Genomic DNA, 16,249 nt, shown 5'->3' with positions numbered 1-16,249 from the left:
CCGCTGCTGCATAGGAAATGCAATGTACAACCCTAACTTTGGCCACCTCATTTTCTTTCACCCTTGTCGGGCATTCAAAAGACGTGGTTCATTGTTCCCACCTCAATTGCAACATTTCATTTTTTTCATCACTTTTATAACACATTAAATGATATTTTCCACAACGTGGACATCTCGGTTTCTCCCTTCTGCAAACCCTTGACACTTGACCAAAAGCTTTAAAGTGATCACACTGTATGGGTCAAGGGATAAATGCTCTGACTTTGTAGTTTATATACCCCAACTGCACTTGAGTAGGGAGAGACTCCATATCAAAAAACGAAAGAACAGATAAACTCTTCACTTTTTCATCATTCCCCAATCGATTCATCCGACGTTAATCAAACACTACAGGAATATTTTATCTCTTTAACATCGACTTCCCACAAGACGCAAGATATTACCCCCTTGATGGGTGCCCTGTTCGGAAGAGACAGACGCTACACGTCAAACATTTCAAATCCGGAGAGCCGCAACAAACGTTCCATTGGTCCATCCATTGCCACACCCACTTATGACGTATCACGTTCCACCAGTTTTTCCGGATGTGCGTCAACACGTCATGTGTTATAGCTAGCATGTTCTTAAAGTGAAGCAAACACTACTGTTCAGGAGGTGACATTCTGTGTTATCAAGCGCTCATGCGTTGCTAGCTAACTATGTTTTTTGGTTTGCGGCATTTACAGTGCTTAAAATGCCGACACACTTACCTCACAGCTAGTTAACGTTACTCCACAAAGCTGTCAGTGTTAGCCAGCTGCATTACGAGAGGTAACGTTAGCTAAAAGCGGAACGTCGGTCTACGCGTTCTTAGCACTGAAACTGGCCGTCATGGGAGGCGTGCGCTGGGCGTTCCGGTGTGGTTCGTGGACGCCGACCCGCTCTGAGTGGCTGCTGGCGGCCCGGTGTGTGCAGCACGAGGAGAAAGAGCGAATCGGACAGTTCATGTTTGCCAAAGATGCCAAATCAGCCATGGTGCGTTGACCGTGTTATTCCGATATAAAGTAGTCACTGTGCCATATTCTCCCTTGATTATCAAATAGCAATTTCAATGCACTAGGTTTTTGTAACTTCCCAGCAGTGACACACCTGATTCTACTAATCATCAGGCCTTGATTAATCATATCAACTAGGTGTGTCAGGCAAGGGTGAGATTGGGACACATATAGTACGTTGAAATTGGTGGGGAAACATCCAACTGGGAGGTGTGATCATTGTCAGGAGGAGATGGAGGCAGTGGAACATGTTATATTTCAGTGCCAGAAATATGGGAGGGAAAGGGAGCGATTGTTATTAGATTTGAAGAGTAATGGGGTTGAAGAGCCAAGATTAAGTTAACTGCTGGGGAAATCTTCCGGGGATCTAGTATTTAATTATGTATTTCGTTTCCTTAGGGAGACGAATATTCGGTAGGATTTAGACCTTCCCTGTCGCTGGTCCACACTCCAGTCCAGTTGGTGGCGATAATTCACCTTAAAGTTGGTTGCCAATGGCCAAAGAAATCCACAGAAGAAGATGATGCGTCAGAGTTACCGTTCACTGGAGAGAGGAGTGGCAGCAGTGCCCACCCTTATTGACGCTCTCTTTCTTCCCTGCTCTCCCAGGCTGGCAGGTTGTTGTTGAGGAGGTTGGTGTGTGACAGGATGGGTGTTCCATGGGCTGACATCCGCCTGGAGCGTTCTCCCAGAGGAAAGCCCTACCTGGCCAGCCCAGCCTGCTCCAGCCCTGAATCCGTGGGCTGGAGTTTTAACATCTCCCACCAGGGTGACTATGCTGTGCTGGCTGCAGAGCAGGGGCTGCAGGTCGGGGTCGACGTGATGAAGACCAACATGCCAGGTGTGTGTGTCTGCGCGTGCGTGCACATTGGCTTTCTTTAGTGCTTTGTGTGTCAGTTTGATTAAATGAGCAGCATTGAGAAGAGCTCACTCTGACAGTAAACTGTCTTACTGCCTCCTGAACCTGTTTTGTGTGTATGCGAGAGAGAAGTAACCCTCTTATCCTGTATAACTCCCCTGCTTGAGTCTCTCTATTTCACCCTTCTCACCACATCTCATTTGGCGTCCTCCTCTCCAAGCCTTCTGGACGCTAATCTGCTAACCCAGTCCTGTCACTCACCCAGACCTTCTCCCAAATTCCCCTTTATAATCACCAAATCCCCTTAAAATAGGCCTAGACCTCTTCATCTGAAATGGTTGAGCATTCTACATAGCCTCCTTCCCTGGAGAAAAAGAATAAGGACGACGATACCTTAAAGCACTTACCTTCCACATTGCCCCCCAGGGAGAATAGCTAGCTAGGCCCTTTAAACCTTATCGATGGGCTGTCATTCACAAATCCCTATATAAAGTCAGGGGACTTTAATGCAGGGAAACTTAAATCTGTTCTACCTAATATCTATCAGCATGTTAAATGTGCAACCAGAGGAAAAAAAACTCTAGACCACCTTTACTCCACACACACAGATGCATACAAAGCTCTCCCTCGCACTCCATTTGGCAAATCTGACCATAACTCTATCCTCCTGATTCCTGCTCACAAGCAAAAACTAAAGCAGGAAGCACCAGTGACTCGGTCAATAAAAGAGTGGTCAGATGACACAAAGCTAAGCTACAGGACTGTTTTGCTAGCACAGACTGGAACATGTTCCGGGATTCTTCAGATAGCATTGAGGAGTACACCACATCAGTCACTGGCTTCATCAATAAGTGCATCGATGACGTCGTCCCCACAGTGATCGTACGTACATACCAGAAGCCATGGATTACAGGCAACATCCGCACTGAGCTAAAGGCTAGAGCTGCCGCTTTCAAAGAGCGGGACTCTAACCCGGAAGCTTATAAGAAATCCCGCTATGCCCTTCGACGAACCATCAACCAGGCAAAGTGTCAATACAGGACTAAGATTGAATCGTACTACACCGGCTCTGACGCTCGTCGGATGTGTCAGGGCTTGAAAACTATTACAGACTACAAAGGGAAGCACAGCCGCGATCTGCCCAGTGACACAAGCCTACCAGATGAGCTAAATCACTTCTATGCTCGCTTCGAGGCAAGCAACACTGAAGCATGCATGAGAGCACCAGCTGTTCCGGATGACTATGTGATCACGCTCTCCGTAGCCGATGTGAGTAAGATTTTTAAGCAGGTCAACATTCACAAGGCCGCAGGGCCAGACGGATTACCAGGACGTGTACTCCGAGCATGTGCTGACCAACTGGCAAGTGTCTTCACTGACATTTTCAACATGTCCTTGACCGAGTCTGTAATACCTACATGTTTCAAGCAGACCGCCATAGTCCCTGTGCCCAAGAACACCAAGATAACCTGCCTAAATGACTACCGACCCGTAGCACTCACGTCTGTAGCCATGAAGTGCTTTGAAAGGCTGGTCATGGCTCACATCAACACCATTATCCCAGAAACCCTAGACCCACTCCAATTTGCATGCCTCCCCAACAGATCCACAGATGATGCAATCTCTATTGCACTCCACACTGCCCTTTCCCATCTGGACAAGAGGAACACCTATGTGAGAATGCTATTCATTGACTACAGCTCAGCGTTCAACACCATAGTGCCCTCAAAGCTCATCACAAAGCTAAGGATCCTGGGACTAAACACCTCCCTCTGCAACTGGATCCTGGACTTCCTGACGGGCCGCCCCCAGGTGGTAAGGGTAGGTAACAACACGTCTGCCACGCTGATCCTCAACACAGGGGCCCCTCAGGGGTGCGTGCTCAGTCCCCTCCTGTACTTCCTGGTCACCCATGACTGCATGGCCAGGCACGACTCCAACACCATCATTAAGTTTGCAGACGACACAACAGCGGTAGGCCTGATCACCGACAACGATGAGACAGCCTATAGGGAGGAGGTCAGAGACCTGGCCGTGTGGTGCCAGGATAACAACCTCTCCCTCAACGTGATCAAGACAAAGGAGATGATTGTGGACTACAGGAAAAGAAAGAGGAACAAGCACGCCCCCATTCTCATCGACGGGGCTGTAGTGGAACAGGTTGAGAGCTTCAAGTTCCTTGGTGTCCACATCACCAACGAACTATCATGGTCCAAACACACCAAGACAGTCGTGAAGAGGGCACGACAAAACCTATTCCCCCCCAGGAGACTGAAAAGATTTGGCACGGGTCCTCAGATCCTCAAAAAGTTCTACAGCTGCACCATCGAGAGCATCCTGACTGGTTGCATCACCTCCTGGTATGGCAACTGCTCGCCCTCCGACCGCAAGGCACTACAGAGATAGTGCGTACGGCCCAGTACATCACTGGGGCCAAGCTTCCTGCCATACAAGACCTCTATACCAGGCTGTGTCAGAAGAAGACCCTAAAAATTGTCAAAGACTCAAGCCACCCTAGTCATGGACTGTTCTCTCTGCTACCGCACAGCAAGCGGTACCGGAGCTCCAAGTCTAGGTCCAAAAGGCTTCTCAACAGTTTCTACCCCCAAGCCATAAGACTCCTGAACAGCTAATCGTGGCTACCCAGACTATTTGCAAATGGCTACCCTCTCTTTTACGCTGCTGCTACTCTGTTTACTATTTATGCATAGTCACTTTAACTCTACCCACATGTACAGTGGGGAAAAAAGTATTTAGTCAGCCACCAATTGTGCAAGTTCTCCCACTTAAAAAGATGAGAGGCCTGTAATTTTCATCATAGGTACACGTCAACTATGACAGACAAAATGAGGAAAAAAAATCCAGAAAATCACATTGTAGGATTTTTTATGAATTTATTTGCAAATTATGGTGGAAAATAAGTATTTGGTCAATAACAAAAGTTTCTCAATACTTTGTTATATACCCTTTGTTGGCAATGACACAGGTCAAACGTTTTCTGTAAGTCTTCACAAGGTTTTCACACACTGTTGCTGGTATTTTGGCCCATTCCTCCATGCAGATCTCCTCTAGAGCAGTGATGTTTTGGGGCTGTCGCTGGGCAACACAGACTTTCAACTCCCTCCAAAGATTGTCTATGGGGTTGAGATCTGGAGACTGGTTAGGCCACTCCAGGACCTTGAAATGCTTCTTACGAAGCCACTCCTTCGTTGCCCGGGCGGTGTGTTTGGGATCATTGTCATGCTGAAAGACCCAGCCACGTTTCATCTTCAATGCCCTTGCTGATGGAAGGAGGTTTTCACTCAAAATCTCACGATACATGGCCCCATTCATTCTTTCCTTTACACGGATCAGTCGTCCTGGTCCCTTTGCAGAAAAACAGCCCCAAAGCATGATGTTTCCACCCCCCATGCTTCACAGTAGGTATGGTGTTCTTTGGATGCAACTCAGCATTCTTTGTCCTCCAAACACGACGTGTTGAGTTTTTACCAAAAAAGTTCTATTTTGGTTTCATCTGACCATATGACATTCTCCCAATCCTCTTCTGGATCATCCAAATGCACTCTAGCAAACTTCAGACGGGCCTGGACATGTACTGGCTTAAGCAGGGGGACACGTCTGGCACTGCAGGATTTGAGTCCCTGGCGGCGTAGTGTGTTACTGATGGTAGGCTTTGTTACTTTGGTCCCAGCTCTCTGCAGGTCATTCACTAGGTCCCCCCGTGTGGTTCTGGGATTTTTGCTCACCGTTCTTGTGATCATTTTGACCCCACGGGGTGAGATCTTGCGTGGAGCCCCAGATCGAGGGAGATTATCAGTGGTCTTGTATGTCTTCCATTTCCTAATAATTGCTCCCACAGTTGATTTCTTCAAACCAAGCTGCTTACCTATTGCAGATTCAGTCTTCCCAGCCTGGTGCAGGTCTACAATTTTGTTTCTGGTGTCCTTTGACAGCTCTTTGGTCTTGGCCATAGTGGAGTTTGGAGTGTGACTGTTTGAGGTTGTGGACAGGTGTCTTTTATACTGATAACAACTTCAAACAGGTGCCATTAATACAGGTAACGAGTGGAGGACAGAGGAGCCTCTTAAAGAAGAAGTTACAGGTCTGTGAGAGCCAGAAATCTTGCTTGTTTGTAGGTGACCAAATACTTATTTTCCACCATAATTTGCAAATAAATTCATTAAAAATCCTACAATGTGATTTTCTGGAATTCTTTTCCTCAATTTGTCTGTCAAAGTTGACGTGTACCTATGATGAAAATTACAGGCCTCTCATCTTTTTAAGTGGGAGAACTTGCACAATTGGTGGCTGACTAAATACTTTTTTCCCCCACTGTACATATGACCTCAATTACCTCGACTAGCCGGTGCCCCCGCACATTGACTCTGTACCGGTACCCCCCCTGTATATAGCCTCCCTACTGTTATTTTATTTTACTGCTGCTCTTTAGCTATTTGTGTTTATTTTCTATTTTTCTTTAATTTACACTTTATTTTAAATTTTTATTTTTAAAAACTGCATTGTTGGTTAAGGGCTTGTAAGTAAGCATTTCTTTGTAATGTATACACCTGCTGTATTCGGCGCATGTGGCAAATACATTTTGATTTGATCCATTGTACAAAGTCATCTAAAGGATTTCTTCCAAGTGTCCTGCAGATCCTTTCTTTACCACATGATGCCGCTGTTGTCTTTCGTATTCCCTGAGAGCAATTTGGCAGCGCTCCAACACAGGGATCTCCTGCCTCTTCCCATTCCGTCTGTGTGTTTTAAAGATGGTTGGAGGAGAAAAAGTCATGATCCCAAACAAAGTAGGAGTGTCTGTGTTGCTTTTCTCTCCATTTCAACCTCTTCTCCCTCAACTTTTCCTTACTGTCAGAGCTCAAACCCTCAGGTTTGTGTTTATTTTATTATAAACAGTTTTTTCCCTGTACCCCACTCTCTCTCCCTCCCTCTGTCTCCAGGTAGCAGTTCTGTCCCAGAGTTTTTCCGTATCATGACGAGGCAGTTTACGGAGTATGAGTGGATTGTTATCCGCGGAGCAGGATCAGAATGGGAGCAACTGACCATGTTCTACAGACACTGGGTAACCATGGCGATACATGCATCACTCTCACATCCATGGTGATATATGATACACACGCTAGACTTGCACACTGAGTCATACACATTACATGCAGGGGCAGGGACCCCCCCAGTCGAGAAGTTGTCAGATTGAGAGAGAGCAGCACAAGGACATCAAGTACTGATATCATCGCTGTTGACTAATCTTACTGCTTTCCCGTTGCCATAGTGACTTGCCTTGTAATCCTGTTACTGTGGCTTGCCTTCGTGTAACAAGGTTTGTTTGACTTCAGAGACTCATCCACACACACCATGATCATCACACATAGAACCCTGTGTCATTGCCTGGACTTCCGAGACACATCCACACACACACACCATGATCATCACACACAGAACCCTGTGTCATTGCCTGGGACAGGGAAAGTGTTCAACCTGATAAGTGATGGTTTTGAATGCCTTATGGGTACACCAATGGTTGTTCACCATTTAAAATTATTATTGTGTACAGGCAGTGCCTTCAGAAAGCAATCATACCCCTTGACTTATTACACATTTAGTTGTTACAGCCTGAATTCAAAATGAATTAAATTGTTTTTTTCCCTCACACAGTACACCATAATGAAAAAGTGAAAACATGTTTTTAGAAATGTTAGCACATTTATTGAAAATGAAATGCAGAAATATCTCATTTACATAAGTATTCACACCCCTGAGTAAATACAGTCGTGGTCAAAAGTTTTGAGAATGACACAAGTATTGGTCTTCACAAAGTTCGCTGCTTCAGTGTTATGAGATATTTTTGTCAGATGTTACTATGGTATACTGAAGTATAATTACACGCATTCCATAAGGGTCAAAGGCTTTTATTGACAATTACATTAAGTTTATGCAAAGAGTCAATATTTGCAGTGTTGATCCTTCTTTTTCAAGACCTCTGCAATCCGCCCTGGCATGCTGTCAATTAACTTCTGGGCCACATCCTGACTGATGGCAGCCCATTCTTGCATAATCAATGCTTGGAGTTTGTCACAATTTTGGATTTTTGTTTGTCCACCCGCTTGAGGATTGACCACAAGTTCTCAATGGGATTAAGGTCTGGGGAGTTTCCTGGCCATGGACCCAAAATTTCGATGTTATGTTCCTCGAGCCACTTAGTTATCACTTTTGCCTAATGGCAAGGTGCTCCTTCATGCTGGAAAATGCATTGTTTGTCACCAAACTGTTCTTGGATGGTTGGGAGAAGTTGCTCTCGGAGGATGTTTTGGTACCATTCTTTATTCATGGCTGTGTTCTTAGGCAAAATTGTGAGTGAGCCCACTCCCTTGGCTGAGAAGCAACCCCACACATGAATGGTCTCAGGATGCTTTACTGTTTCTCCGGACAAGGTGTTTTCCGGATGCCCCAAACATTTGGAAAGGGGATTCATCAGAGAAAATGACTTTACCCCAGTCCTCAGCAGTCCAATCCCTGTACCTTTTGCAGAATATCAGTCTGTCCCTGATGTTTTTCCTGGAGAGAAGTGGCTTCCTCGCTGCCCTTCTTGACACCAGGCCATCCTCCAAAAGTCTTTGCCTCACTGTGCGTGCAGATGCACTCACACCTGCCTGCTGTCATTTCTGAGCAAGCGCTGCACTGGTGGTGCCCCAATCCCGCAGCTTAATCAACTTTAGGAGACGTCCTGGCGCTTGCTGGACTTTCTTGGGTGCCCTGAAGCCTTCTTCACAACAATTGAACCTCTTTCCTTGAAGTTCTTGATGATCCGATAAATGGTTGATTTAGGTGCAATCTTACTAGCAGCAATATCCTTGCCTGTGAAGCCCTTTTTGTGCAAAGCAATGATGACGGCACGTGTTTCCTTGCAGGTAACCATGGTTAACAGAGGAAGAACAATGATTTCAAGCACCACCCTTCTTTTAAAGCTTCCAGTCTGTTATTCTAACTCAATCACCATGACAGAGTGATCTCCAGCCTTGTCCTCATTGACACTCAGCCCTGTGTTAACGAGAGAATCACTGACATGATGTCAGCTGGTCCTTTTGTGGCAGGGCTGAAATGCAGTGGAAATGTTTTTGGGGGATTAAGTTCATTTTCATGGCAAAGAGGGACTTTGCAATTAATTGCAATTCATCTGATCACTCTTCATAACATTCTGGAGTATATGCAAATTGCCATCATAAAAACTGAGGCAGCAGACTTTGAAAATGTATATTTGTGTCATTCTCAAAACTTTTGACCATGACTGTTAGAATCCCCTTTGGCAGTGACTACAGCTGGGTAAGTCTTTCTGGGTAAGTCTCAAAGAGATTTGCACACCTGGATTGTACAATTTTTGCACATTTATTATTTTTACAATTCTTCAAGCTCGGTCAAGTTGGTTGTTGATCATTGCTAGACAGCCATTGTCAAGTCTTGCCGTAGATTTTCAAGCAGATTTAAGTCAACTGTAACTAGACCACTCAGGAACATTCAATGTAGTCTTGGTAAGCAACTCCAGTGTATATTTGGCCTTGTTTTAGGTTATTGTCCTGCTGAAAGGTGGATTTGTCTCCCATGGTCTGTTGGAAAGCAGACTGAACCAAGTTTTCCTCTAGGATTTTGCCTGTGCTTAGCTCTATTCCATTAACTTTTATCCTAAAAAAAAACTCTATAGTCCATGCCGATAACAAGCATACCGATAACATGATGCAGCCACCACTATGCTTGAAAATATGAAGAGTGGTACTCAGTGATGTGTTGTGTTGGATTTGCCCCAAACATTCAGAACAAAGTTATTTTCTTTGCCACATTTACGCAGTTTTACTTTAGTGCCTTTAGTGAGTTTTTTTGGAATATTTTTAATCTGTACAGGCTTCCTTCTTTTCACTCTGTCAATTGTCTTAGTATTGTCGAGTCACGACAGTGTTGTTGATTTATCCTAAGTTTTCTCCTATCACAGCCAATAACTCTGTAACTGTTTTAAAGTCACCGTTGGCCTCATGGTGATATCCCTGAGCGGTTTCCTTCCTCTCCGGCAACTGAGTTAGGAAGGTTGCCTGTATATTTTTATTGACTGGGTGTATTGATACACCATCCAAAGTGTTAATAACTTCACCATGCTCAAAGGGATATTCAGTCTCCCTTTTTTGTTTTGTTTACCCATCTACCAATAGGTGCCCTTCTTTGCGAGTCATTGGGAAACCTCCCTGGTCTTTGTGGTTGAATCTGTGTTTGAAACTGCTCGACTGAGGGACCTTACAATTATCTGTATGTGTGGGGTACAGAGATGAGGAAGTCAATCAAAAATCATGTTGAACACTTTAATTGCACACAGAGTGAGTAGACTTGTGACTTGTTAAGCAAATTTGTACTCCTGAGCTTATTTAGGCTTGCCATAACAAAGGGTTTAAATACTTATTGACTCAAGACATTTAAAGCTTTTCAGTTTTAATTAATTTCAAAACATAATTCCACTTTGACATTATGGGGTATTGTGTGTAGACCAGTGACGCAATCTCAATTTAATCCATTTTATATTCAGGCTGTAACGCAAACATTTTGGGGAAAAAGTCAAGGGGTGTAAATACTTTAAGGCACCGTGTAATCTCTCTTATATATAATAAGATCACTTTAACTGTATTCTTTTTACTCTTCGTCTGATATAATTTCGTGGCTCTGATTGGTTGTCTTTCCTGTCCGTCAAGGCGTTGAAGGAAAGCTTCATCAAGGCGATTGGCACAGGGCTGGGCTTTAACCTACAGAGGGCAGAGTTTCACCTCTCACCTGAGCCAATAGCAGAGGGCAAGGTGTGTCGCCGGACCACAATGCACCTGGACGAAGAGGAAGAGGAGGTCTGGACCTTCGAGGTGAGCAGGGTCCAGTGGTTGTGGAGGGAAGGAGATGGGATCAGGAAGAGTAAAGAATGTTCAAGAGTATCCAACCATCTCCTGCTCTTTTCTGTGTATCCAACACACTATCACAGATTATCGCAAAATAGACACAAATTACTTATTCGAAATTCGTGACAGGCACACACATTTTTTTCGTGTCCACCACACCATTTTCTTCATAACGAGTTCGTGTCCAGTACACAATTTTCTTGTTGTGGTAATGTTAGCTAGGTTAGGGGTTAAGGTTAGGTATGAGAGGTAGGGTTAGCTAACATGCTAGCTAAGTAGTTAAAAAGTAGTAAGTAGTTGCTAAAATGCTAAAGTTGTCATAATATGATTCGAACAAGCAACGGTTGGGTTGCTCGACCTTCGCGTTATATGCCCACCCATCCTCCACGATCGTTTCTGTATTAAGTAACCTACTGCCTTCATCAGTGATTGAAATGCACTGTATACAAAATCGTGTGGTGAACATTAACATTTGTAAAAATATATATATATATATAATGCGTGTCGCTGTCACGAATTTCCCAAAAGTCTATTTCACTATAATTTGTGATTAGTGGGTTTATGTATTACAGACACGCTAAGCAGCAGGTGGTTTATAGTAATCTTATTTTTGGCAGCAGCTCAAACGCCGTTCCAATTCCACTAACAGCAGCTTGGCGGGGTCTCTTTAGCAGCTATAGCTTACACTATACCTCTTCAATTTAATCAGTTAGCTTCAACGTTTCCCACTAAAGCTAATGCTATCCTGCTCCAATGTCATCAGTTAGCATTAACGTTACCCACTAAAGCTAATGCTATCCTGCTCCAATTTAATCACTTAGCTTTAGCATTACCCAGTAAAACTAATGCTATCCTGCTCCAATTTCGTCAGTTAGCTTTAGAGTTACCCACTAAAGCTATTGCTATCCCTATTGCCACTAACAGATTAGCAAGGTCTTGTTAGCGGCTAATATCGCGTATGGCAATCTCTTTGTCTCTTTGTGATTGGGATCTTAGCATACGCACAAACACGTACTCTGGCACTCCCTCTGTCTCAGAATCTTTGAATTCTCTAACAATGTATCCTTGAAAGCATTTGTAAAGTGCTTTTCTAGGAAATACTGGAGACTAGGATGGTGTCAGTACCTCTCACACCAAGGCTTTAGAGTTGTACAAAGTGACCTCCTTTCCTTGTCTCCTTTCCTCATCTCCTTCCTTTCAGCCACACTAGTCTGAAAAGCTACTGTATGTCAGGGGAAAGCAGTATTTTGAAAACCTATTGGGTGGGTTGGATCTCACCTATAAAGCTGAAAAGAATGAATGGTCCATAACAGAATTCGCTCTTTCCTCTTTGGACTGGTTTGTCGGCATAATGGTGTTTTGGTGTTTCTGTTGTGAGACTTCTGTCACCAGAGAATATCAACACAACTATTGATCGCCAGCTCAGGGACAGTACAGCTGCACTATGGATCTGCTTCTGAGATGTTTTCTAAATGGAAGAGGGAGGGGGGGACGGACGGACGGACGGACGGACGGAGCGAGCGAGCTAGCTAGGGAGGACTGGGAGAAAACTAACTGCCCAATTTAGGGAGCACCAGAGACAAGGTTTCAGTACTCGTACCAAGGGATCAAAATCATCACATTTTGACCTGTCACTGTTTGCTGGGTCAAGCGCGCACAAACACTTTTTTACCTGAGTGAGCTGTTAAGTTAATGTTTTAAGTATCCCTATATTTCTGTTATTACGGTGCTATCACTCTGTTGTTAGTATGCCTGCGCGGTAGTCTCACTGTTGATGGACCTGGCCTGAGTGCGATGGCAACCATGTACTGTGGAAATACGGTAAAGTCAACGTTGTTAAACTGGAACCTAGTCGTTGTCATTTTGAAGTTAACATTTGTAGCAGAGGATGGTTCATAACTACATTGTGCCACCTCGCTTTGACGAGAAGAGGTCGTACGAAAGTTGTAAAAATGAACTTGGAACCTGGACACGGGTTACTAATCTGGACGAGAAAAAGCAAGCACTTGCGGTGGTATTATCGCTCGAGGGAAGAGAGAGAGATACAGCACTGGAAATATCCCTTGATATGGAACCTAGTCGTTGTGTCATTTTAAGTTAACATGAGCAAGAGGAGAGAGAGAATGTCCTTGTCCCCCCCCCCCCTCCTCTCTCTCTGCCATATTGATAAGAGTAATGAGATACAACTAGGATGCTAGACTTCACATCTGCTAAGGTCTGCAGAATAAATGTTTGTTCCAGATAGGGTGAATAACTCCACAGAAACACCTGTCACATACACACACACACACACACACACACACACACACACACACACACGACAGACGCAGAATTAACATACAGATGAGGCAAGCAGCAGTGCTCACCTGGTGCCATCTGACCCCTGAACGCTGCGTATTGATTGGCTGGCTAAATGAGGTGGCGACCCAGGTCTTTCCACTTCCTGGTGACCCTGTGTAATGTCACGACCCCACTGTGTCATAATGAGGTCATGACATTTGGTAGTGAGGGAATTAACAAGAGGACTCACGAACAGTGGTGGAAAAAGTACCCAATTGTCATACTTGAGTAAAAGTAAAGATACCTTAAAAGAAAATGACTCAAGTGAAAGTCACCCAGTAAAATACTACTTGAGTATAAGTATTTGGTTTTAAATATACTTAAGTATCAAAAGTAAAAGTATAAATCATTTCAAATTCTTTATATTAAGCAACCCATACGGCACAATTTTTTATTTTATTTATTTTACAGATAGCCAGGGGCACACTTCAACAGCCAGACATAATTTAAAAACGAAGCATTTGTGTTTGGTGAGTCTGCCAGATCAGAGGCAGTAGGGATGACCAGGGATGTTCTCTTGATTAGTGGGTGAATTAGACAATTAGACAAGTACTTTTGGGTGTCAGGGAAAATGTATGGAGTAAAAAGTACATTATTTTCTTTAGGAATGTAGTGAAGTAAAAGTTTTTAAATATAAATAGTAAAGTACAGATACCCCAAAAAACTACTCGAGTAGTACTTTAAAGTATTTTTACTTAAGTACTTTACACCACTGCTCAAGTACACAGAAACACACAGAGGGTTTATTACAACTCATACATGTACACAGACAAATACACACAAACACACTGTCACAATTATTTAACTCTTATCTGGACAGTTAAAGATGGGCAGTAGGGAAACGGCGCCCCTGTCCGCCCCACCACCTTCATTGTTTTTGCTTTGTCTGGGAGAGAGAAAAAGTCTGTTTGCAGTAACTTCTTTGTTGTAGTATCACAAACGGACGTGGCAGGGAGTCGTCCTTCCATAAATGTCGATAAAAAAATAAAATAAATGAACAGGAGATACAGATGGAGGTTCTTAATTTGAGCCAGTTTGCTACAGCAAGAAAATAATCCTGGTGTAACAGGAAATGTGGATTATAATTAATGGACATTTTTGTAGTGGTTGATACATTTCAAAGTGCAAATTACAAACTTCAGAAGCCTTTTTAAACCTCAAATACACCACAAGTTTTAAATGTCCTGCATTGCAGGAAAGTTATCCTGCAACAGGGTGATCAAATTTAGATCCTACACCTGTAACCTCCCTCCCCTTAAAAAGTAAAGGAGTGAGGCTGTCCGACTGGGCCTATGATTAGGGCCAACTGTGTGGAATGAAAGCGGGAGAGGGGAACCGGGATGATAAATAGCCAGTATTAGGACACTGATGTGTTAGAATGGAGAGAGGAGAGGTGTGTGGCTGGATGCATGCGTGAGCCTTTCGGTAAAGGAGAGCTATTTGTCACCTTAATCACTCGTATAAGCCAACACCTATAACCTCATTCTGTTTGTATGTTGTGTATATGTGTGTATTTCATGTAAACATTTGTGTGTTTGTTTAACTGCTCCTGTCCTCTTCAGGAGAGTGTGTTGGGTAAGGACCACCATGTAGCTGTGGCACTGGGACCAAACCATACAGTCAGATCTGTGGTGAGTCATAGGAGTGTGTGTGTGGGAATGTAAGTGAGACTGTATGTTTTCAGTACAATGAAGTAGATTACTAACCTCCCCTTCTTTTTCCTTAGACTCCCCCTGCCCTCACCTCTCCTCCCCCCTCCTTCACCTTCCTCTCCTTCAGTGACCTCATCAGCATGGCCACACCCCTCTTTGAAGAAGACTCCGCCTACTGGGAGAGCTTCCAGAATAAGGCTGAAGCCCCGGAAAGACAGAGACTCACGCCTATAGTATGAGGAAGACAGGTTAGGGTAGGACTGTGGGTAGAGTAATCTGATCCTAGATCTGTGGTTAGTGGAGACATCAACCTGACCATGGAAACAATTGTACTGGTGAGGTGGAGTGGTCAATGGGCGGATAGGTGATGTCACTCCTGTTGATCTCCATGCAGGATCGTACGGGAACAGTCAGTGAACAGCAGGGTTGGTGTTACTGAGGTACCTGGAGGTGCTGGCCACTTACACAACAAATCAGGTTTAAGCATTAAAATAACGTTGGTCCACAGACCAACCCCAGAGTCAATGTGTTAGTCAAATGCCAGTGATGAGAAATGTTCCACTACTACCAATTGCTCTTAATCATGGTATTTGATGATAATAAAGCCATCACAGTAATACTATTTAAGATCTGTGTGTGTGTGTGTGGGGAAGGGGGTATTGATTTTGTAGGTTGCAATCACCTGAATTGATTGTGATCATCTGTCAATACTACAAAGTTGTTGACCAACCTCCCTGTAATGTGATTAAAGGTTTGTATAGCTTCTTACTATAGGCTTTGCTGACCTCCTTCCCTATCCAGTCATGTCCATTCCTGTATGGCTCAGTCGGTAGAGCATGGTGCTTTCACCGCCAGGGTTGTGGGTTCGATTCCTGGGGCCACCCATACATAAAGTCGCTTTGGATAAAGCGTCTGCTAAATGGCATATACTGAACAAAAATATAAATGCAACATTTCAAGGATTTTACTTAGTTACAGTTCATATAAGGAAATCAGTAAATTGAAATAAATTCATTAGGCACTAATCTATGGATTTCACATTACTGGGAATAGAGAGATGCATTTGTTGGTCACAGATACCTTTAAAAAAAGGTAGGGGTGTGGATCAGAAAACCAGTCAGTATCTGGTGACCATTTGCCTCATGCGGCGCGACATCTCTTTCGGAGAGTTGATCAGGCCACTCCTCTTCAATGGCTGTGCGAAGTTGCTGTATATTGGTGGGAACTGGAACATGCTGTCATAAACGTTGATCCAGAGCATCCCGAACATGCTCAATGGGTGACATGTCTGGTGAGTATGCAGGCCATGAAATAACTGGGACATTTTCAGCTTCCAGGAGTTGTGTACAGATCCTTGCGACATGGGGCCGTGCATTATCATGCTGAAACATGAGGTGATGGTGGCGGATTTATTTTATTTTATTT

General features: G+C 44.0%; 1 protein-coding gene across 1 annotated transcript; it reads left to right on the top strand.

Annotated features, from left to right (window-relative positions):
• The first annotated feature begins 601 nt into the window (after nt 1-601).
• Nucleotides 602-15,446, top strand: aasdhppt (aminoadipate-semialdehyde dehydrogenase-phosphopantetheinyl transferase). Its single transcript, XM_041878085.2, has 6 exons — nt 602-1,014; nt 1,644-1,875; nt 6,855-6,976; nt 10,638-10,799; nt 14,735-14,803; nt 14,899-15,446. Exons 1-6 carry the CDS (start codon nt 871-873, stop codon nt 15,061-15,063), a joined length of 894 nt encoding a protein of 297 aa, XP_041734019.1. The 5' UTR covers nt 602-870; the 3' UTR covers nt 15,064-15,446.
• Nucleotides 15,447-16,249: the final 803 nt, after the last annotated feature.

Source organism: Coregonus clupeaformis, unplaced genomic scaffold, assembly GCF_020615455.1.
Source record: "Coregonus clupeaformis isolate EN_2021a unplaced genomic scaffold, ASM2061545v1 scaf0052, whole genome shotgun sequence".
NCBI classification, from domain to species: domain Eukaryota; kingdom Metazoa; phylum Chordata; class Actinopteri; order Salmoniformes; family Salmonidae; genus Coregonus; species Coregonus clupeaformis.
The sequence above is the reverse complement of the archived record's forward strand: the minus strand, read 5'-3'. Positions and strand labels throughout refer to the sequence as shown.